General features: G+C 38.9%; 2 protein-coding genes across 3 annotated transcripts in view; one reads left to right on the top strand and one right to left on the bottom strand.

Annotated features, from left to right (window-relative positions):
- kcnab1a (potassium voltage-gated channel subfamily A regulatory beta subunit 1a) overlaps positions 1 to 20441 on the top strand; it is a 63498-nt gene extending 43057 nt beyond the window's left edge. For both annotated transcript variants that reach the window (XM_077565993.1, XM_077565994.1), the window contains exons 3-14: positions 5576 to 5613; positions 10133 to 10212; positions 10451 to 10495; positions 10797 to 10841; positions 10994 to 11037; positions 11342 to 11428; positions 15101 to 15186; positions 15552 to 15672; positions 15743 to 15837; positions 15980 to 16100; positions 17245 to 17333; positions 17527 to 20441. In XM_077565993.1, coding sequence (XP_077422119.1) covers positions 5576 to 5613; positions 10133 to 10212; positions 10451 to 10495; positions 10797 to 10841; positions 10994 to 11037; positions 11342 to 11428; positions 15101 to 15186; positions 15552 to 15672; positions 15743 to 15837; positions 15980 to 16100; positions 17245 to 17333; positions 17527 to 17616 — 941 coding nt within the window. In that variant the 3' untranslated portion in view covers positions 17617 to 20441. The remainder of the gene's footprint in view (positions 1 to 5575; positions 5614 to 10132; positions 10213 to 10450; positions 10496 to 10796; positions 10842 to 10993; positions 11038 to 11341; positions 11429 to 15100; positions 15187 to 15551; positions 15673 to 15742; positions 15838 to 15979; positions 16101 to 17244; positions 17334 to 17526) is intronic.
- A 52-nt stretch (positions 20442 to 20493) lies between these two features.
- ssr3 (signal sequence receptor, gamma) lies at positions 20494 to 22026 on the bottom strand. Its single transcript, XM_077565995.1, has 5 exons — positions 21776 to 22026; positions 21400 to 21526; positions 21075 to 21173; positions 20840 to 20971; positions 20494 to 20736 (listed from the first exon to the last, which is right to left on the bottom strand). The coding sequence occupies exons 1-5, from the start codon at positions 21906 to 21908 to the stop codon at positions 20670 to 20672; spliced, it is 558 nt and encodes a 185-aa protein (XP_077422121.1). The 5' UTR covers positions 21909 to 22026; the 3' UTR covers positions 20494 to 20669.
- Positions 22027 to 22730: the final 704 nt, after the last annotated feature.

Genomic DNA, 22730 nt, shown 5'->3' with positions numbered 1-22730 from the left:
GTGAACAATCCGAACTTTCCGTGCATCTCTTCATCCCACTGCATAATTAGAACGGCTTTATAGCTGCACCGTACTAATTGGTTGGGGGTCGTGCACATACACATACAAGCACACTTACAAGTTCATAATCAGCATAATCAGGACCATCAGTGCTTGTAGACCAGCTCATTATTTTTGTCCAATTATTATGTCTACTTGCCATCAATTGACGAATTCTTGTCATGTTTTTGCCCTGGATTAAAACTCCTGCAGTGCAAAAAGGCAGCGAGAGGATGGACCTGTGCTGTGGAGGACGAATTACTGCAGTATCTCTTCCTCTAATGGACCCTCTCAATCACTGGACTTGTCAATTTTTCACCTTTTCTTACCTCCTTCCACACAATTTTTTCTTCTGCAAAATCGAATGATATTTCCCTGTCGCAAAACTTTTATTAACTAGTCGAGCAATAGTTTAAGGAAACAATCAAACAATATATACAAACAAGACAAAATAAAGCTAAAATAAAGAAAGACTACCCTTTGAAGACGTCTCACAATCGCATAATGGCGTTGAACTTTCATGGATCCATCGAAAGGCATGTCCTATGAATGTATAACAAGCAAGAAGGCCAACCAGGAATTCATATGTATACAAATAATCACTAGTGTCAGTGAGGGCAGGTGAGGTGAATCGTGAAGTTGCATTGTCAGCGTTGGGGGAAAAAGAAAGAAAGAAGTGTAACACTATTTTTAACCTGTGTTATACTGTTTATGTTGCTCTCTCCGCCCACTGAAAGCAGCAGTCGAAAGTAGACAAAATAGAAAGAGAAATCACAGTAGTCAAAGGTGATTCAAGTGTTGTTCTGAAAAAGTCAATAATATAAAAAATTGAAGAGGCAGTGCAGTAGACAAGCCGTGCAACACACCCAAAAATAGAACCAAAGGTTTGCTTTAGGCAGAGTGCTGATGACTTTGCAATATTAGCCAGAGTGACTACATTTTCATTTCTAAAAAAGAGGACGCTCGGCCCGGGCTCCAGATACTTAAATGATACTCAAAGTTTACTCAAAGATGCTATACATTATAAATATGTTATTATATGTCTCCTCTGTATGGGTAGGACATAAAACAAAAAAACTTTTTCATAGGTTAGCTGTTCCTTCGACGTATACATGAAAACAATGTACCAGGGGGAATATAATTTCACAGACAGCCACAAGAAGGCACTCTAGACTTATACTATAATATACTATATACTTAATGCAATTTATACTCCAGTGTGACTTATGTATGTTTTTTTCTATCTAATTATGCGTTTTTGGCCTAGTGCGACTCCGGAGCGATTTATAGTTCAGAAATTACGGTAAATCACTTGTGAAGTCTTACTTGACAAATTAATATACAACATAATTTTCCCTATTTATTATTTTTTTTAATGGGTCGATTTGGGGTCAAACCCACACCCTTTTATTTGGCAGTCCAGACTCACAGAGCATTACCAGTGAGCTAAAGTTCCGGCCACTGACAGCTCAGAACCGTATTTGAATGCTTAAGAAAGGTACATAAAAACTGACCTACAGTATTTCAATTCAATTCAGTTTGAAATTTTTTATTTCATTATTTAAAAAAGAAATCAAAAAGGAAAGAAAGAAGTAAAACTTGTGGTAATCTGCACCTGATTAAAAAAAGAAAATAAATAAAGTAGAATAAAAATGAAAAAAATAACAATAATAGTAATAATAATTGACACAAAATAAACCAATCAATCTTTATTTATATAGCACTTTTCTTACAAAAAAAAATGCAGCTCAAAGTGCTTTAGATAGTTTAAAAACAAATTCCCAGCTAACCGCTGACAATGACATTAAGCAGTCAAGAAGCTATGGTAACAAAATGATTCAAGAGCATTGCCTAGTGCCATATACTGTATATTTTTGTAGTAATTGAGCTTTTATACTTAAAAAAATATATATGAATGGACTGAGATGATTTAGTTTTATAATCCAGATTGTTCCACAAACTGACACCTTGAGTTGAAATATATCGTTCTTTTTGTTTTGTTCTGTATATAGGTTTGGAAAAAATATCTGTTCCTCTTAATTTGTACTCACTTTCCTTTTTTTGGAATTTGATTTGCATGTTAATTGGTAAACAATTCAAACCAAAGCCCGGCCATTGAAAATGAATGGGCCCATTCATTCCTATGGGGAATTTCGACCCCTGGTCGCCCGCCATTCATTTCAATGGGGGATTTTGACCCCTGTTAGCCCACCATTCATTTCAATGGGGGATTTTGACCCCTGGTAGCCCACCATTCATTCCTATGGGGAATTTCGACCCCTGGTCGCCCGCCATTCATTTCAATGGGGGATTTCGACCCCTGTTAGTCCAACATTCATTTCAATGGGGGATTTTGACCCCTGGTAGCCCGCCATTCATTTCAATGAGGGATTTCGACCCCTGGTCGCGCGCCATTCATTACTATGGGGGAATTTCGACCCCTGGTCGCCCGCCATTCATTTCAATGGGGGAATTTCGACCCCTGGTCGCCCGCCATTCATTTTTTAAATATAGGACAATAACACGTGCACCCAAAACCGCACATTTTCATAAATGTATGATCAGAAATCCATTCATTGAACGCATTATTATATATTTTTAAAATCCACTCATTGGGCCACGGCATAGATGGGTGACACATGGACACGAAGAATCGGTTTCTGCCCATGATGTACTTTGAGTGCTCAGCTCTCCTGTGAGACAGTCCCTGCTTTTTCCTTGTCATAGACCGTGTGTGCCTCTCTTTCCTCCTGAGACCGTTTATTACTTCTCCCATTGATATCTGAAGCTTCCACCCGCTCTGTAAAACAGTGCAGACAGGAAACCGCTTCCCATTCCTGGGTTGCGAAGACAGCTTGCTAGAACCGGACGTCAAATTTGAGCCTGACTGTTGACTTTAAATGCGTCTAAGCTTCAGGAGCAAGCCTCACAAAGTTAGCACTTTTACAATTGTTGCATAGCAACCTTCCCTACGTCCACCGGCACTTTCCACCTGCAGTTGCCAGAGAAAAAGAAATGTTTGACGTTCACGGGGATTCAATTTCCATCAAAGAGCAAAAACTCTGTTGATCCCATATGTGCTGTGGCCTTGACACTCGAGCTCTGCAGGGTTTTCATCCCACACTGAGCCTCCCACTCAGACACAAAGCTGCAACTGGACATCCGCAGCAGTGATTACAATTCTGCCGCACTGGAGACGGCTTAAAGGGCTGACTGAAAACACACAAGCGATTCTCTATGCGGATAGAGATGTTCAGAACACACATTTCGCAGGTATGTGCAAAATGTAGATAAGAAATATACACTTTATATAGAATCTGCTGTATAATCACATCATGGCTTTGGCTGAGACTTATGAAGTTGCCATGGTTACTGATTTCAAAAAAATTCTCAAATCAACCCTCATCGCCTGTGACGATGCAAATGTTATGCAGTCACATGGGATGCAGCTTCGTACTACCACAACACATCCAAGGGCATCATCTGTAAGTTACACTCAAAGGAACCGCTAAGGAGCTGTTACAACTGATGTGTGGACTAAAGGGTATATGTTGTCATAAAACTGAGCATGTGGTTAGCTGCATTTTTATTACGCCTTGTCATCCCTTGTTGGCAAAGGAGCAACACAAGTCAACAGTGGACATTATTATGTGTGGGAGTAGAAAAGGAAACACTTCTGCATGATGAGATTGTGTTGCTGACTGTATTTGCTATAGTGTTTGTCCTCATTAGGGTTACAGGTGGGCTGGAAACTTTTCCAGCTGACTCTGTGTGAGAGGTGGGTCAGATGGCGAGACTGTTTTTTTTTTTTCCATTAGTCATTTTTGGGCCTAACGAATTCTGCCTAGAAACAAGTGCCAGGACCAGGACGAGCCTAAAATGAAAACAGTTTGATAGGTAGCTAAAAGTGTAGCGTAGTGGAAATACGCCTAAATGTATTTGCAAGTACGTTTGAACATATTTAAATACGTTCGAATATACTAGCAAATATGTTTAAACGTACTTGAAAATATGTTTAAATTAGGGGGGCCAGATGTCCCAGCTTTGAGCCTTGTGTTTCAATTTTTTATTTATTTATTTATTTTAAATTTTCATTTGTTTATTTATTTATTTATTATTATTATTTATTTATTTATTTATTTTGTCCCGTCAGCAAGTTAATTGTATGGGCCATGTTTATGTCAATCACACAGTTGTTGTAGCAAATCATACGATAAACCAATTCAAAAGGAATTTTATAGTTAAATGCATTCCTATTTACTTTCACATTCACGCTTGGGTTCACGTTGGCTGTGTCCGAATGTCCACCCGTACCTGTCATGACGCACCGGCGCATAAATCTCCGACTATTTATTGTGAATGAAAATGTTTTAAAACTATACTTTATTTCCTTTGTTGAATGAATTAATTATTTATGTAGTATATATTTTATGCATTGCTTTGATTCGTGCGCTTGCGCCATATTTTTTTTTCATACTCACAATGCATTGCGGTCTTTATCAACCCGGTTGAGTGAGCATCGATGTTCACTACTTTTCAGAGTGCATTGTGGGTAATTTTGAGAGTAGGGCGCACATTCGGACAAAGACAGTCATATTAAGTATACACAATATATATATTATTCATTTATACACACAGTATAAGTTACATAAAGTCATACAGTCATCTGCAGACCTGTTGTGGTCATAGCGGAACAAGAACTACTTCCTCCTTCTTTATCTGTGATTCATGGGAAATGTAGTCGTACTAAACCTGCGGTCGCCGGTCAGCCCCGATGCAAGCTGAGCTTTTTCTTGTGCCGTATTTCCAATGTTAAAATAAAGGACCGGCGCGAGATAAACAGCAAACCAAACGTAAAAGGTTGGATATTGAATCACAATCTATTATGTTTGTATGTAAATCAAATAAAGCATATATGGTACCGAGAAAAAAGAAGCAGTAGTTGGTGCACCTTTTTTTCTGAAAGTAAGCATAAAGTGAAAAAGTGCATACAATTGGATGGTGGCAGATCACCTCTACAAGAAATAGCAGGCTTGCTTCCTTATCTCTTGTCAAGCAGCCCTTACAATCCCCTGAGTAACACTAAAGCCGTGCAGCATTTTAAGGTTGGAAGCGAACAAATTGGTGTTCCTGTCGCAGCTTGTTTTTTTTGTGGCACTGTAAACTCCAAGATGCTGCAACAGTTTCGAATGGGAAGCGTTTTCGCTCGCAACAGAGCTATATTAATAATTCATTGAGGGAATTTGCGGAGGAATTTGTTCACCTTTGGTATGCCTGTGGCATTGTTTACATGCTAATCGACAGCGCGTATTCTGAAATCATTATGCACGCTGCAAGATACGGGACACTCGATCACACTCAGCATCACTATTAAAAAGCGCTAACAGGCAGTCTCATGTAATAATAATTCATCAGAGGATAATTTGTTTCTCTTGGAAAAATGACAGCCTCATTGGGTTAATCCCATATTTAAGAGCTCACAAAGCGATGCTATTTCAGGTCCAAATTAAACGGTCACTTTGTGTTTTCTCTGCAGGTACATGGGTGACGTTTGGGGGTCAGATAACAGATGAGGTATGATACATTTTCTTCTTATTTTTCATGCTTTTATTGGCGATTTTTTTTTTAAACCGAATGATCAGTTTTGACAGACACTTGCTTTTCTCATGATTGATAACATTCCAGAAATACAATACAGCACAGTTCTTAACTCATTCACTCCCAGCCATTTTCACTGAAGCAACCCCCTTCGCTCCCGGCTGTTTTAGTGGATTTTGACTGATTTTGCAAGGTCCACAAATTATTCTGTTCTATTACTATAAAAACATGGAAAAGAAAAAGAAAAGAAAATTTAGAATCTCTTCTTTCATCAGGAAAAAAAAGTACATTTGTATCTGTTTCCGTTTTGCAGTAATTAGTATTAGAATATAGCTAAGTTTCATCATTATTCACAAACCTGTTGAAAATATTGGCAAAAAGAGCTTGTTGCAACATGACCCTGCCTGATCTCTTATACTCTGCTGCCACCTGCTGGCTGTTTTTTGTAATAACTACCATTGCTTCAAGCGACCTCTTCATGTCAGAAGCTGTATCAAAGCCTTCTGTGTGCTCTTGCATAAAAAAAAAAACATAAAACATGTATGAATACGTTTTTGGGAGTGAAGGACAAAGTATTAAAAAACATGTTTTTACGTTTTGGGGTTTCAATGAGTTGTAATTGCTAAAAATGACTCTTATGGTAAAATTAATCTGATGCAAAGTGTCAAAGTATCATGCAAACCTGAACATTGTTATTGTTATAAAGTTTTTTTTATACAGCTCTTTTATAGTGAGTAATAAGTTAAAATAATATGATAATTAATGATCAATTTATGAAATCACATATAATGTGCTTGACAACAACCCTGCTTATCAGGGGTCCCTTTAGGGAGATTCCAAAATCCTAATGTGTCATTGCGGCATCTAAGGAGATTTGCACTTGTGTCGTTGATACAGACCAATAATAGACATCTTACGGGGCCCCCAAAGCCACCAGCCAGCTAGTAAGGGGCCCTACGTGGGGTATTCCTCATACATTGTTGTTACAGTGTCTTAAGCAGGGTTGGGGACTCCAGGTCCAGAAAGTACTCAGAACCTGTTCAGTGTTCACTGCACTTTATTTCATGTTCAAACACATTTGCATTCATTGTGCAGCTGTAAAATTAATATCAAGCAATTATGCACTTTTTATTTTTATTTAGGTGAAAACTAAGTTATATCATCGTCAGTTCAACATTACAATTAATAAAGACACCGTTGTATTAAATATGTCTTGCGTGTTAAACTACAGTTACAAAAGATGTGCTATGATTTTCTGTATAAAAGTTGAAATGTATGCTGAAGGGAAATAGCGACTAAACTGTCAATTTAGTCGACTAAAATTGCTCTTTTTTTCTTCCACTATAATTGGATTGAAATTAAAACACAACCAGATGACTGAATTTTGACTAAAACTTTCATTCATTTTAGTCAAAATACTATAACCAAAACTAAATTAAAAATGTATAGTCAAAATTAACACTGTTTCAGGGTTTGTTCTCCCTGGACCCATTTGTTACGGGGTCAATGTCAGCTGTCTCTCAGGGCACCCGTCAGTTCGGGACCCAAGGCGATTGCCTCGATTGCATCGCCTTGTTGCGGTATCTCTAATCGCACGCAGAGTGCACAATGCAAGGGACACACAGACTTATGTAACTACTATTATTTGTCTCACCCTAAAGACTTTTTGCTATGGAGTCACACGCCATTATTCAATGTCAATGTCACTGGTGTCATCCTGTCACTTTCACAGTTTTAGTTCCGACCTGAGGACAGAAACGGTCTATGTGCTTGAAAGCCCTTGAAATTGAAAATTTGCCTTGATAACCATTATGTGTGGACCCTGCTCATCAACATCAACCAATCAACACAATGTAACTCAAGTAAGTCTGATTAGGATTAAGGAGGGACATAACTTTATTAGACAATACCTGCTGGCAACGAGACACTTTTTATTGTGATAGATGATCATTGGCTCAACATGGTGGACTTTACTCTTGCCCTTTAATTAAAGATAATTTGTTTTTCTGTTTACATCGGAGCACTTGGTCAGCAGGTACACGATCAGGATTCAGCCCTTCTGTAATCCATCAAGGGGATATCTGCAAGCCTATAAGGCTTATCGAAACAGCATTGAAACATTTCAAATGAACTCATCCTTGCCGATGAGTGTGCTGCTACTGTTAAATATTGAATGTGTTTTTCCTTCACTTCTTTGTGAGTAGCAGCAGAAGAAGAAGAAGAAGAGTGATGAGTTGGAAATTGGAATTTGTTAACACTGATGCAGACAGAGACGTGTATGTGTGTGGATGCTGCATGTGGTAGCCATGAAGCCAGTGTTGTGTGGGTTGCATGTGGGAGGTTTGAGTAGCCTTCTTTCTTGAGTTAACCAAGATTTATTTTTTTTTGCTCACTGGATGATACATGTCTTCACATGAAAAAAGAAAAGTACAACTTATCCAGTCTTCTGAATCTTAATAACAGTTCAGAACATTAACATTGGTGACCTGGTTGTCTCTTTAATCTCCCGAGTACCAAAGTGTCTAGTTGAGTAATGGTGTCTGATTTCTTGAGCACCACAACTTTTTCCGGCATTCAAGATATTCAACATTATATTCACTGCTTTTCTTGATTTTGGCCAACCTTTTCTTCACGGCACGTTTTGAGGAAGACACGACTGGGACTGGGTGACAGGATATCTTTTCTTTAAACTTGTGCCACTTTGTAATTGTATTTCAAATAAACACACACAAAACGTGCAGGGCTATGGAGCAGCAGAAAAAAGGTAGAGGCCGCACTAACAATATACTTTGATGTCAAGTAAGGACCGCAAAATGTCAACCTGTGGGCAGCAAATGGCCCCCGGGCCACGAGTTTGAGACCACTGATTTATAGGGATGTAACGATAACGACAATATTGTGATATTGCGATATTAAAATTGCTACAATATATTATCGTCATCATGCCACGAAAAAAAGTCGGGTTGATTTCCATTTGTGCAGTTCTGGCACCCTCTGGTGGGTATTTTTTTTTTAGTGCAATTTAATTTTCACAAGGCATGTTTTGGCCCTTCTATGTTTAAAATCCACAATAATGGTCAGATGAAGGGGAACGTAATATGCTTGTGAAAAGAGTCAATATGTGTAGGAACTCAATGTTTGCTTCCATTAGCAATCAAGTGCGTAAGTGCCTCAATATACGGTATATCTATATATCTATCTATATATCTATATATATATATATATATATATATATATATATATATATATTTTATATAATATTCATAACATTTTAATAATATTTTTCATTGGTGTAATATACAAAAGCACAATATTGTGTGTGTGTGTTTTTTTTTAGTATGAGCTCATTTTTTACACTATTGTGACCCTTTTTTTTTGTACCGCCAACCCCACAATATCATGATAAATATCGTATCGTGACCTTCATTTTGTGATAATATTGTATCGTGATGTTTGTATATCGTTCCATCCCTACTCATTTAGCGTTTCCGGTAATCCTAACAATACAGTATATAAACTGACCTTTTTGAGATTTTGTAGGACCAAAACGATTTGTTACTAAATTTTGCTTTTGCCTAACTTCTGGACAAATAATGTTGGTGCATTACTAAAATCCAAATGTTTTTTTTTTTTGATTGATTTGGTCTGAAGAGCAAAGAGACGCAGACTCTTTCAACATCTGTGCATTGTTGCTCCCTGCTCTCCTGCTTACTGGGTGTCCTTGAGGCTTTTGAAGAGAAGATAAAAGGGAGGACCGGAGTCGAGGCGGAGGCTGTGAGATGACATCAGCCCGACTATTTTATCATTGGCTCACTAGAATTGATTTTTCAAGCTGAGCTTGTGCAGCTTCAACGTCCCACGGGAGCAGTTTGGCCGCAATAATAACTTGTTAAAATCATCTTTTAGTACCCATTTTTATGGACTTGTCATGTTTTCATCTTTTATCGTGATCATATTTAATGGGAAGCGATTGAATTTTAAGGCTGAGCCATTTGACCTGAAGTAAAAACACAAGAATACACGCAAAAGAACAATAAACTAAACTATTAATCATTCGAGGAAGCCTTCATATTACATGTTGTGATCCTAATACAGGTATTGAACGTATCAAATAAAATACAGTGTTTGCTGCATTCGAAAATATTTTACCCGTTACTGTAGATTACAGTATCAAACTAGCACTAAACATGGACATATTTATGAACTAATTTTGGAGTAAAAAGTGGAAGTTGCATTTGCTTTATTGTTTGTGAGTATTTTTGTTGCTTAATTACATTTACTGGTTCATAATACTAAACATGCTGTATTTTGATACATTCTTACATATGAAGGAGGCATTTTCTTCTTCATTATAAAGATCAATTGCGTCATATCGGGTCATGTCGGGGCGGCATGGCTCAGTGGTAGCGTGCTTGTCTCATTCCTGGACATTCAAGCATGTTGCTTATTATGAGATGGAGCTTTTCAGTCCTCATGGTTAATCGTATGTTGCCAGGTTGCAGAGCAGCTGATGACCATTGCCTACGAGGGCGGGGTCAACCTGTTCGACACAGCTGAAGTCTATGCGGGTGGCAGGTTGGTGTTGTCCGAGCTTCTCCGGTTTTACGCACCTCCGCTCCAACTCGCAGCAACGAGTATTATGTTTGGATATTGTTAACTGAAATGGAGGTTAAGTTCAGATTGTGTGCTACAATGGCATACCCATTGTTAATATTGTACAATCAAAACCAAATCAAGGTTTCTTTTATTGTGTGTTGCCCATAAAATCATTGCATCAAAATGTGATTGTAGTCATTTTCATTCTGCCTTGCAGGGCCGAAGTGATTCTTGGAAGCATTATCAAGAAGAAGTGCTGGAGGTAATGGCAGTAATGTTATATACCGTATAAGCTCAATCCATCTTGCCGCCATAAAAGAGACTCAAAGAGAAACAAAATCAACACCAAACAGCCTGTGATTGGAATAGTGATGACAAGAAAGCCAAAGCAACTAGATTTAAATAGTGACTGTAGGCAGAAAAAGTCTGATTTGAAGACTAGAGTAGTAAATAAGACAAAAAGATGCTGTATCGACCCTGAAGGTAATTCACTACCGAGCATACAATCAATACAGCAACCATCTTTCAAGGCTCCTTTCATTCTCTCTTTTGCTATTTTGTAGGAGATCCAGCTTGGTCATCACAACCAAACTTTATTGGGGAGGAAAGTAAGTGACGAGTTCTACAGTGCAACAATATTTTTTTTTTTTTGTGAGAATATTTGAAATATTTACAGTTATGTACATAACTTATGCCAGTCATAGCTGCACTGACAACAAGTAAATAAAACTTTGTGCATAATTTATTTTTGTGCCATCAGAGCAGAGACCGAAAGAGGCCTGTCTAGAAAGCACATTATTGAAGGTATGGCTAAAACGATAGCGATGGGCAAATGAAGCTTCATGAAGCACTTGTGACATACATACATATACAGTATATATATATATATATTTTTTTACTTCTCTAGTTGGCTGAAGTTACGTTGCACTAACCTTTATCTGAACCAAGAGCACCATCTATTCTATAGGAATTTTAAAAAATATCACAAGTGCTTCATGAAGCTTCATTTTCCCATCTTTATAAAACGCTACTTGATGGGCTTCAAAGAAGTCAGTGGATGAAAAGAAGGTTTTGTCCATCTAAATGCGCCCTCACGTGTGCCACTCAGGGCTGAAAGGCTCTCTACAGAGAATGCAGTTGGAGTACGTGGATGTGGTTTTTGCCAACCGCCCTGACAGCAACACCCCAATGGAAGGTGAGGCACTAACCTTCTGGGGCGCCTGTGAAACCACAATCACTTGAATATTGTGTCCACAACTCCACAACCTTGTCCTTATAATTTACCTTATTATTTATTTTACATTCAAACCTGCATCAGTAACGTTCCAAAAGTTTGTTTGTTTGCATGGAGTGAATAATGTTCCAATTGGCTGGACCATTTAAGTTTAACTGGCAGGTTGTGGTGGAACAAAGACGTCGGTGTCAAATGACACATGGACCCAGGCAGCTGGTGGCAGATTGTAATTAATATTTATTTGGTGTATTTGCATGCCGCTGGTCAACCTTCTCACATTATGTTGTGATTACGTCTCAGATGCTTAGCGAGGTTTGTGGTGTGGCCAAGGATGCCTTGCACACCTCCCACACACGCACACCACTCATAATGTTGTCGCTTTCCCAGCAACTGGATGGTATGAGGATGATTGCAGTTAGTTATACTGACTGGGTATCATTTTAAAAAAACCCCTTCGTGATTTATGTCATGAATTCACAGCTTCATGGAAGTTCATCAATTGTTTTTATACATAGTATTCACATGACGTCACCGACCCCCACCTATCGACCCAGCACGCCTTTGATGGGGCAAACAGCCAAACCAAATGCTGAGGAGCGCCCGTGCTGCTTACTACAAGTTACTTTGATTTATTTATTTGTTCATTCATTCTGGATTTTCACAAACCGCTTCATAGTGTCGCAAAATTGGGCGAACAAAGATGTGAAATGATGCTTCTAGATAGTATTCACATGCCGTCATTTGCCCCACTTGGGGATGCTGGTCCATGGAATGTCGAATGGGAACGGCAAAAAAGTGTCCAGAATTACAAAGATACATCGAAAGGATTTCCAACCGACAAAGTCTACCAAAGTGTGTTCTGACCATTTTGATTAAGGTATGTGTCACTGCAAGATGGTAAAAATGCTTTTACCATAATGCGATTGTGAGCTGCTAGCCGTGGCTAGCTCTGGCTAAAAATAGATTTGTGGTCAATATGTTCGATTTTGAGATTGAAGACATTTAACATTTTCAATTGATATTTTTACTGTTTTTGAATTTACTTATAAGTATATAGGTGCCATATAACTGTGTGTATTTTAATGAATAACACTGATAACGATTGTGTGAAATATATTGGACTTTTTCACTCCCTTTTCCAGTTCGTGAGATAAGAATGTGTATGTTTTGAAAGTTGTCAAAGTCCTCATGTCATTAGTCATTTGGTCGTAAAAACTGAAGGTCCAAGGTCAAAGCCTGTCTACATCATTTCTCCGAGCTGGTAGGGGAGCTGGAGTAAACATGTCCGTATATCACATGTCTGCTTATTATAATCACTAACCCTTTGTCCAGTTTGAGAGGGGGAGAGAAACCTTTTTCATGTATAAAAAGAGTGGGTGTTTTCTATTTGATACACACTTGGGGCTGGACATTGCTTTCAAATGTAGGCTTTCTTTTGTGTCTTAAGAGCTCTTAATAAATTCTTGCAAGGAAAACTTCTTCATGAGATCTCAATTCAATTATTTTGAACACGCAAAGGTTACACTTAATAAAGTAATCAAATAATGCCTACAAGATCTCTCCAAATACCCTCTCCAAGGTCTCTTATTTTCCTTTCCCAGCAGCCCAAAAGTTGAAATTGTTGTTAAAGTGTAAGAAAATAAGTGATGAATCAACAATGTTGTTGTTGTTTTCATTGTAACATGCTAGCGCTAGTAGCTAGCGTGTTCGGGGGAACTAGCTACTTGGTTTAAAAATAACCCGAGATTCTTCACCTCGAATTCACAATCGATAAATGCACATAGCAACCAATAAAATCAGACAGTACAGAAGACGCAAGAATGTCCGTGTTTTGAGAGCCATTCTACCTCAGAGCATACGTTTTCAAGTCGTCCGGTGCGAGCGGTATCGGCAAATGTTTGTAATCCAATCGATTCAACCAACCAAACGTTTCAACGTGTACATACAAAGAGTGTTGAGCTAAATCTTCCGCATACGTCTTGCTTACACAAGTAACGTTGACATTCGTCAATAAATTTGGCGTAAACTCAATAGAAGCAAAGCTGACTTCACCGGAAAGTTGCCCCACCATGAGGGGCGGGCTCGCGATCCCGTGACGCCAGTGAATACTATGTATTAACAGATTAGGTGACCATTTAGGCTGCCATAAAACATGGCTACTGCCGTAAACAAGCGGTGGTAATAAGGTTGTTAGCACCTCCTAGTGGAGTTTGTTAGAATAATCATTTTTAATCACCCCAGAGTTTTGTTTTTGGGGTGCACAGAAAGTATTCTTTTTCCTCTTTCTCTCTCTCTCTCTCTCCTTTGCTATGTACAAACTTACTAAATTTGACTTGCATCACATTTGGAGCACTTTTTTTTTAAACACCTGAAGAAAGTGGTAATAACAGCTTCTACTTTTCTGGGAAGACTTTTTGGAAGAGTTAAATGACTTTAATTTCAAGTTCAAGTTCATTCCACAGTTGTTTGATAGGGTTTAGTTCTGGGTTCTGTATAGTGCGGCAGTAGCTCGTCTGAAAGTTCTAGGGCTTTTTTTTTTTTTTGCAGAATTTAACCTTGAGTCAATTTAGTATAGTTCTCCGTGTCTTACTTTTGCTTCCGTCCTACCCTGTTCTTAACCTTCGTACACAATCGCTTCACCTAGAAGCAGGAAAATAAGTGTGACGCAATTACTGAGGGAGATTGTAGTGTAATTAGAGTTCTGTGCCGGGGTGATGATGTATGGCCCTAATGACAGTCCCAAGTCTGAGTTTTTGTTGGCTCCTGCTGTCAGCACTGTTTGAGCGCTAATTGCATCATTAGAGCTGTGGTAGGCTAGAACATAAGATTCACTATGTGAGATTGGTAGGTTGGTGAATTGGGATCAGTAATGAGTTGTCAGATTACTGCATTCAAAAGATGCAGCTGTGTACTATCCCTTCTGTATTCATTTGTTGTTTACTTTACATTTTTGGAGAGAAGATCCATTTGTCCACAATTTACTCAGTCCCAGTCGCAACTACTTCTGGGAGGCCAAGATTAGACTGGACCATATATTATGCCAGACATAAAACACATACATCATAAAAAATACATCCAAAAAAATCATAGCATAAAAACACAAAAAATATGTTGGGTATATTTTAATTATTGTACTGTGTACACATACAGCAGAAAAAATACCATCATTTAAAAAAAAATCCATAGCAGACAATTGGGTCGAAAATGGACAGATCCCCTCCTTAGGTCAATTTGACCCAACTTTCTCAAATTTGTGGGATTACTTTTTAGAAAATGACTTAATTTGGGGGGGTCAACACCACAAATTTCTATTGTTGGGCCAATTTGACCGAAGTAGGGGATCGGTCCAATACTGGCCCAAATTGTGTTTTTTACCCAACTGTTTTTAGAGTAGATCACTTTTTTTTCTCACAATTTTACAAAAGATATCAGTCAAAACTACTTCTTTTTTTTTTAACAAAGTAAAAAAAAAATCTTGCTAGGACAGTTCTTTTTTCTTAAGAGTGTTAAAAAACCCATTAGTGATGAATACAGCTACAATATTTAAATTTAAAACACACACACAAAAAAATCACATTTCAAAATATTATCCCAGTCACCTCAACTAAATGACGGTTTGTGTTTATCTAACAGAGATCGTCCGGGCCATGACCTATGTCATCAACCAAGGCATGGCAATGTACTGGGGAACGTCTCGGTGGACGGCCATGGAGATCATGGTAAGCATGAAAATAAATACATAAATTAATAATGTATATTTGCAATGGAACAATTTGTAATAATTACAAAAAATTGCTATTCTTGACCAAAATTACAATTATTTTTTTAATTGTACTCATTCGGAGTCGGAACTACAAAGTCGATGGAATATTGATTTGCTGACTTTAATTAACATTAAGTGCCTGATTGCCACCATTTGATTAAACCTCTCTCATCCATCTCTCGTCTCTTTAAGTCTGTCCCAGGCCATCAGTGTCTGCCCGCCTTCAATTCTTTCCTCCTCTCCTATCTTCTATAATGACAAAGAAGCAGACTAATGAATCCATCTGGCTTCCCAATTCTTGGTCCGTCTTTGTTCTTGCAGGAGGCGTACTCAGTGGCAAGACAGTTTAATCTGATCCCTCCGGTGTGCGAGCAGGCGGAGTACCATCTTTTCCAGAGGGAGAAAGTGGAAGTGCAACTTCCTGAACTTTATCACAAGATAGGCAAGGAGTCTTTGCTGTCGTATCGTCTACTTTCCACAGTTATTTATTGACGCGCGCGGTCCCGTTGCAGGAGTGGGAGCGATGACTTGGTCGCCGCTGGCGTGCGGCATCATCACAGGGAAATATGAGAATGGCATTCCGGAATGTTCCAGGGCTTCCATGAAGGTATGCGCACAGTTCCGAAATGTTAGCTTAATTAAACACTTTAAATGAACGCACTTGTGGCATGCTGCATGTTCAAATAATACATTTGAAATACACAAAGGTGAGCTCACGTTTCCACTTTCCCGCTTTCTTACTGTTCTAGTCGTATCAATGGCTTAAAGAAAAAATAGTGAGCGAAGACGGACGAAAGCAGCAGGCCAAGCTGAAGGAGCTCAACCACATTGCAGAGAAGCTGGGCTGCACGTTACCTCAGCTGGCTGTGGGTAAGACGGACTTCAGCCTCGCTGCTGCACTCGTGCTTGTCAACTTTTTTTTTTACTCCTCTAGATGGTGCTCTTGGCTTAAAGATAAAAGCTAGGGCGATGGAAATTGATTACATTTCCACTGCGTCTTTAAACCAATGGCATCATCGAAAGGAGTAAAAAAATTACTTGATTGATTGATTGATTGATTGATTGATTGATTGATTGATTGATTGATTGATTGATTGATTGATTGATTGGTGTTGGCAGTGGACTCAGCACACTTCACATCAAGCAGTAGTTTGGCATATATTAAACCATTATCCCCCCAAAAAGAGGCCAAGTGATGGCTTTAAGCTGATGATTGCCGCTCACAGTTGAAGTTTATCGTCAAACTAAACAAAAACATAAGAGAATTACACATTGTAGCCTATATTTACTAAACAAACCACATAGCTTTGCCTTATACGATAGATTATACACAATCCTAAACACCAGACACGAGCTAAGGAAACTAGCCTTTATCTTATATATTTCAACAAACTGTGCAGCAACACATGTAGACTGATTATTTAAAAATAGTCACATATTCTTTATCCTCTGTGGAAAAATGATAAATCTCTCCTTCATTTGTACGTGTAAATTATACTGTACTGCTTCCTGGCGGTCAAGGCTCACACCAGAAGGAGCTGCATGATGAACGGATGCAAAACCTATTCAATAATTTTTTTCGTTTTATTTATATTACTACTGTATGGCTTTATAAAGTACGGTACAATATGGTACGAAAAAAATACATTAAAAAAACTTTTATTGGTGTTGTATTGGGGGGCTGGAACAGCTTAATGGTGTTACCATTCATTGAGATGCAAGTGCTTTGACTTATGAGCGTGGTCATGGAACAAATTAAACAACAGGCACCACAGTACTTTTTTTTTTTTGTAATGAAGAGAGTGCAGGCTAACCTCTTGGTTCTAATACTTGTCACCCAAAAAAAATCAATACCTTCCTTTCTTTAAAAACAAAACAAAATCTCAAACAAGTACTGTATTTGCATACAGATAATTTAAAATAAAAAACATATAGTTGATTCGCAGAAGTAAATCGAAAGGTAAACGCATCAGTTTACAACAATTCGAGCTTCCGCCTTGTCTTGTGTCTGCAGCATGGTGTTTAAGGAATGAAGGTGTGAGTTCAGTCCTGTTGGGAACATCCAATCCCCAGCAGCTCACAGAGAACCTTGGGGCCATACAGGTGAGAACACGGACACATGAACACATCTTCAAGATGCATTTACACACCTGATAAAAATAAATGAACTGTTCTTTTCAGTTTTTGCACTCTGGCGGCATTATCAAAGCTATGTTAACATCATCTGAATCAAACTTTATTTCTGTATATTTCTGACATCCTCCCGGTATTAATAATCACGTGTCACATCATCCAGGTCCTTCCCAAGATGACGTCTCACGTGGTGTCTGAAATCGACCACATTCTGGGCAACAAGCCGTACAGTAAGAAGGACTACCGCTCCTAGACCTTGCTTGTAGGACCACCGAGAGGTCAAGGATGCTACAGACTTGTCATACCGCTACCACGGACCTGCTGTGGCTTGCCCAGGACTGGAACAGAACCCGCATTGCATGACCTGGTCGGTGTGAGCCGACCCGCTCGGTTCCACGAGGGGAAACTGATAAAACTCTCTTTGACGCTTCTAGTTCAGCTTAGCGTAGCGTGTTAATGTTTAGAGCAGAGGTGGGCAAACGTTTGTGCTCAAGGAATACATTCTATTTTTGATGTTTTTATTTTTTTTATTTTAGGACCGAAGTACACAGAGCGACGTTGCCAATCGCGGCAGAACTGGACAATCGCACCCCAACTCGCTGAAATGGAAAAACTGCGACCCCTGGTGGTCTCATCGGGAAATATTTTTAGGCTCTACCTGTATGCTGTACTCAACTGTATTATATTTTATTGAACTACAAGCAATGACGCTCCATATTTTGCGTTTTAGCCATAGGTACATATGAAGTAACTACATATGAAATTAAATAGTTTGAGAACCTCACACAGTTGCACCAAGAGACCGGCAGGTGGACAAATGGACCTCGCCATTAGTAGATGAGGAAGATACAATGTGAATGTAAAGTTATGTTACAATTAAATGAATGCATCATGTAAATGCTCAGTCGGTTGGATTAAAGAACAACGTGGATTGTACAGGACTTGCCATACTTTGCCCACCCCTGCTCTCAAGCGACTTCTCTACGAGTGTATATATAGCAAATGGCACATCAGGAGTGTTTCAAGAAAAAGTGCCTTGCTTGATAGCAACTTGTATGTACAGTGGGAGCAAGTTAAGCCCCCCCCCACCAAAAATAAGCCACTAACGGCATCCGAGCCAGAAAAGAAGAGCTTGTTGGACTTTCACACAGAACCCAGTAAGGCAGCTGATTGACATGATTGTGCTTGCATTCACAGCAACACAGCATTAAATCAGAAAAGACCTACAGCGGGTATACAAAGTCTACACACCCCTGTTTAAATGCCAAGTTTTTGTGAGCATGCTTTTGGGCTGTTTTTCTTCTGCGGGAACTAATTCGAGGTGGAGGGAATTATGAACAGTTTCAAATAGCAGTGCAGGTTAAGGTCATATTAATGTAGGAAGTTTATCTCTTAAATGATTTTTCTTGGTCGCAGTTTTCACTTGACAAAAAAAAAAGAAGGCATTTGACATATGCAGACTTTTTTCGGTCCACCGTAAGTGAGTCAAAAAAACTTTCAACACAACACGGTGGTAAAAGTCGGTGCTGAGTGTAAAGCTTCTCACCTTTGTGGCTTTCCCTCTCATTTATGGCTCTGTTGCGACCTTCAAAAGTGGAATATTCATGGAACACCTTTGTGCACTTTTGTGGAGGAGTGACTTTTTGTTTCCCTTACAGGCAGTGTGAAAGCGGCTTTCATTTGAGTGTTACACTACTACCAACTTGTATGCTCCCAAATGACTCGAACCTGCTTGGCTCATTAATATTGCTACATTTTAGCAAAAGTCAACACTGCTTAGGATGCAATGCACATACGCACACACATAAACGTGAGTGGCAATGTCTCAGGAATTATGGAGACAACAAATATGCTTTTAACAAAAAAGTCCTGATTGTTTACTACCTAGCAAGTAACTTCAGTGCAGAGGCCTATATATTTAAAAAAGGCTATGTAGGCTTAATCGGATAGATAAAACTTAATAGATGCATGTTTTCTCTGCTGCTTGGGTTCAACAAAGCGCACGATTCAAACAAGTGCTGCTTAGTTAATTTCCTCCCTTAGGGAAAGACGTCGCATTTCCGTTGGCCAGATGGAAAGATGCCGCCCCCATGCGGCCAATGAAGGAAGTGAATGTAGGAGAAGAAAGCGCTCACTTTTATCTATCTTGAGGTTCTGCATATTATTGAAACCTTGCATTGCTGAGTGGATGGAGCAAACGCGGCTATTTGCATTATAATTATTACTGATTTCATGTAAAAAGGTTATACTTTAAAAGTATTCCTTATAGGCTACTGTAGTGGCATTGGAGCAGAAGTTTACTTAACAGGTTTATTTTCATGTACATTTTGTAGAATGTTAGGGTATGCCTTGTAACATATTAACATACAGCCATAAGATTTCAAAACTGTACACTACTGTATATGGTTATTAATATGATGTAAATAGTTATTTTGAAGTTGCATTGTTGAGTCACTCATTCTCAGAGTGTATTCTTAATTTTCAACAATAAAACAGATCACTGGGGTATTTCATTTGTCAGAAGAAATTATTCATTAAGTTCCCAAAAATGTTAACATATTGGTCTCTAAACCAGTGGTCCTCAAACTGGTCAGTGGACGCCCAGGGTTAAAAAATAATAATTCGCACATTATTATTTAACGATGTAGCGACCAGGCAGTGAAGTTGATCCATTCAAAGGATGCGTGACGATGTGATGTCAGTTGTTGCGGAAGGTAACAACAGGTCCAGCCCTACCTAAGTACATTTGTGCGTGGAAAGATGACTTAACAGTGTTGGTGATGTTTTACCACTCAACCAGCATGAGTTTCATTTTGGTACATGTGTGAAAAGGACACAAGTCTGAAGTTAATAAGTTATGATAGCCAGGTATGATAATTTTAATATCAGTAACTAGTATGACTTCATTTAAAACTAAGCTACAAATTTCCATTCTTGTTTAGACTGAAAATTAATCATCTCCAGTTGTGGGTGCGAACCGGTTTTGAGTTGAGGCGACATGCCAACCATAAGTGTGTTATTTTCTATGCATAACATTTATATGTACCAGACCCTGAATAAATGTTTTGCCAAAGGAAACAGTCTTTTTTTTTTAATTAGTTGATTTAGAAATACAACCAATGACCACATATCATGGGGTATTTTTTTTATTGTTACAAAAAAGATACACCTGGAGAAAGAGCCTCCAGATTTTTTGAATGAACTTCATGAATTTCATGAAGTTGAAATGCGACATTGTTCCCCAGTCCCAACTTTTGTCAAAAGTACTCAACCCAAAAATCCCACCCTTCCTCACACTATCATTATCTACTTGGATCCGGTGGACAGCAGAGCGATGAGTCCCGAGGAAGCGCCGATTGACAAGATGTAGTTGCTGTGGGGAAAAAAACTGTCAAGGCAAAAGCTACCTTTTTTTTTGTGTTTCACATTAAACACTTTCTACTGAATTGTTTGTGTGGGATGATAAGAAAGGATACACGGCAGGGTTGAAGTTCTTGAGCAGGAAGAAGGAGGCGATGATGACGAGCACCAGGAAGAGAGTGTTGTTGTAGAAGATGGAGAAGGTGGTGGCCTCGTAGTCAGCGACCTCGTTCTTCTTCCACAGGATTCTAGGCCAACAGAAAACAGCAACTTAAATATTGTGCTAAAGGGCCAATATATGTATTTTACGATTTATAAAAAAAGATGTCATTCTCAACAGCACGTTTTCACCTCTCGTCTTTCTCCTTGCGGGACATCTTGCGATTGTCAGCCTCGGACAGCTTCCTGGTCACCTCTTTGGAAACGGCATCCTCGCGTTTTTGAGCAACTCTGGAGGCAACGGGAAAGAAAATTTGACAAGAGCTGGCGAGAAGGAAAGTTTCAAGTACTGTCTGTGAATTTCTGCGCCATAAAAACAACTCAAACAATTGCAACAGCGCAAGTTGGAGAACTTTTAATGAGATAATGTGTTTTCTAAAATAAACACACAGTGCCTCATACTTCCCCCAGTATATTGGTTAAATTGGGGGGGGGGGGGGGTGTCTGTCCATCTTACTTGTGCTTGAGAACAAACTTGACGTTCTTGTAGGCGAAAGCTACCAGGTAGGTGCTAGCCAGAGTCATCACCGTGTACAGGAATGCAGACTGGACCAGGTCCATGTGCCAAATCCTCCAGAACAACCCTACAGATACACAGGAACCAAATCAAACATGACGTCATAGTGATTACATACCACAGGTTACATTGAGCTTCCTTTGGAAAAAGCCTACCTGTAGCAATGCAGTTATGCTAACGTTAGCTGATCACCACGTTGTATCTCAATTGCAGCTGATTGCAAATGATATTCATTTTAATAATAGCATCGAATGCAACGTCTTTTCATTAATTGTTGCTGCTTGCAGTTATCAACTAGCAGGGGCTAAGTACTTACAGATGGGGATGGCAGAAACAATGAGAGCATTCGCGTAGAACAGCGCGGTGGACTTCGTCGAGAGGTTTCTGCTGAAGTCCTGGAGGAGAAGGTCTTCCTCTGACTGCTGTTTGTTGTTCACTTTAGGTGCCATAACTGCGAGGAGTGAATGAGCGTCCTAGTTGACTACTCGGCTGCGGACACAAGAGGACTGACACGTCGCTAGGAGAGCAAAAGAGGGACGCGTCAGCATTAATCCGGAAGTATACCGCTTGCTTTCTTCTTCGGATTCTTCACTCACCAACAAGATACAGCGTTAAATTACAATGTCGCCCTCCACAGGCGTAACATGAGCATTGCAAATAAACAGCTATAAAGTCAAAAGAAAAATAGAAGCAGTCTTGTAAGGTACTTGAAAACGATACTTAAGTATAAGTACAAAAATCTTAGCCAAAAATAAGAAGTTAAAGTATTTGACTATCAAATTGAAGCGTTAAGTGTGATAGTATTTATTTATTTTCGTTCCATTTTTATTATGGATTCATATTACTTACATTAGTGGTTTACACTTACAGTCAGTGGCAGTACATACATTGAATTACAACGCATATCAATACTTCAACTGCAAAGTTTAATAACAATTAAAAAGTAAAATACTAAGTACAGAGTAGTGAAAATTCGAAATAAGTACATTAAGTGTTTGTACCTTGACTTGAGTTTACTTCATTTCGTGACCAAGGTCAGATCTCACTTTAATCACACGTCATATCAATTTCCCACAATTACATGATTTATATTCTAATAATCAGTTTCACCCCCCCCCCAAAACCTCGACCATTTGGTGTGTGTTCGTGTGTGTCTGTGTGTCATTACGCCATGATTTTGCGGCTTGAAATGTGCATAACCTCCCTTTATAAAGCGGTACCCAACTTTCTGTTTTTTTGTGTTTCACAAAAGGAAACATCACAAAATGAAA

Source organism: Vanacampus margaritifer, chromosome 5 (genome assembly GCF_051991255.1).
Source record: "Vanacampus margaritifer isolate UIUO_Vmar chromosome 5, RoL_Vmar_1.0, whole genome shotgun sequence".
NCBI classification, from domain to species: domain Eukaryota; kingdom Metazoa; phylum Chordata; class Actinopteri; order Syngnathiformes; family Syngnathidae; genus Vanacampus; species Vanacampus margaritifer.
Note: the sequence above shows the minus strand (reverse complement) of the source record. Positions and strands in the feature narration are given on the sequence as shown.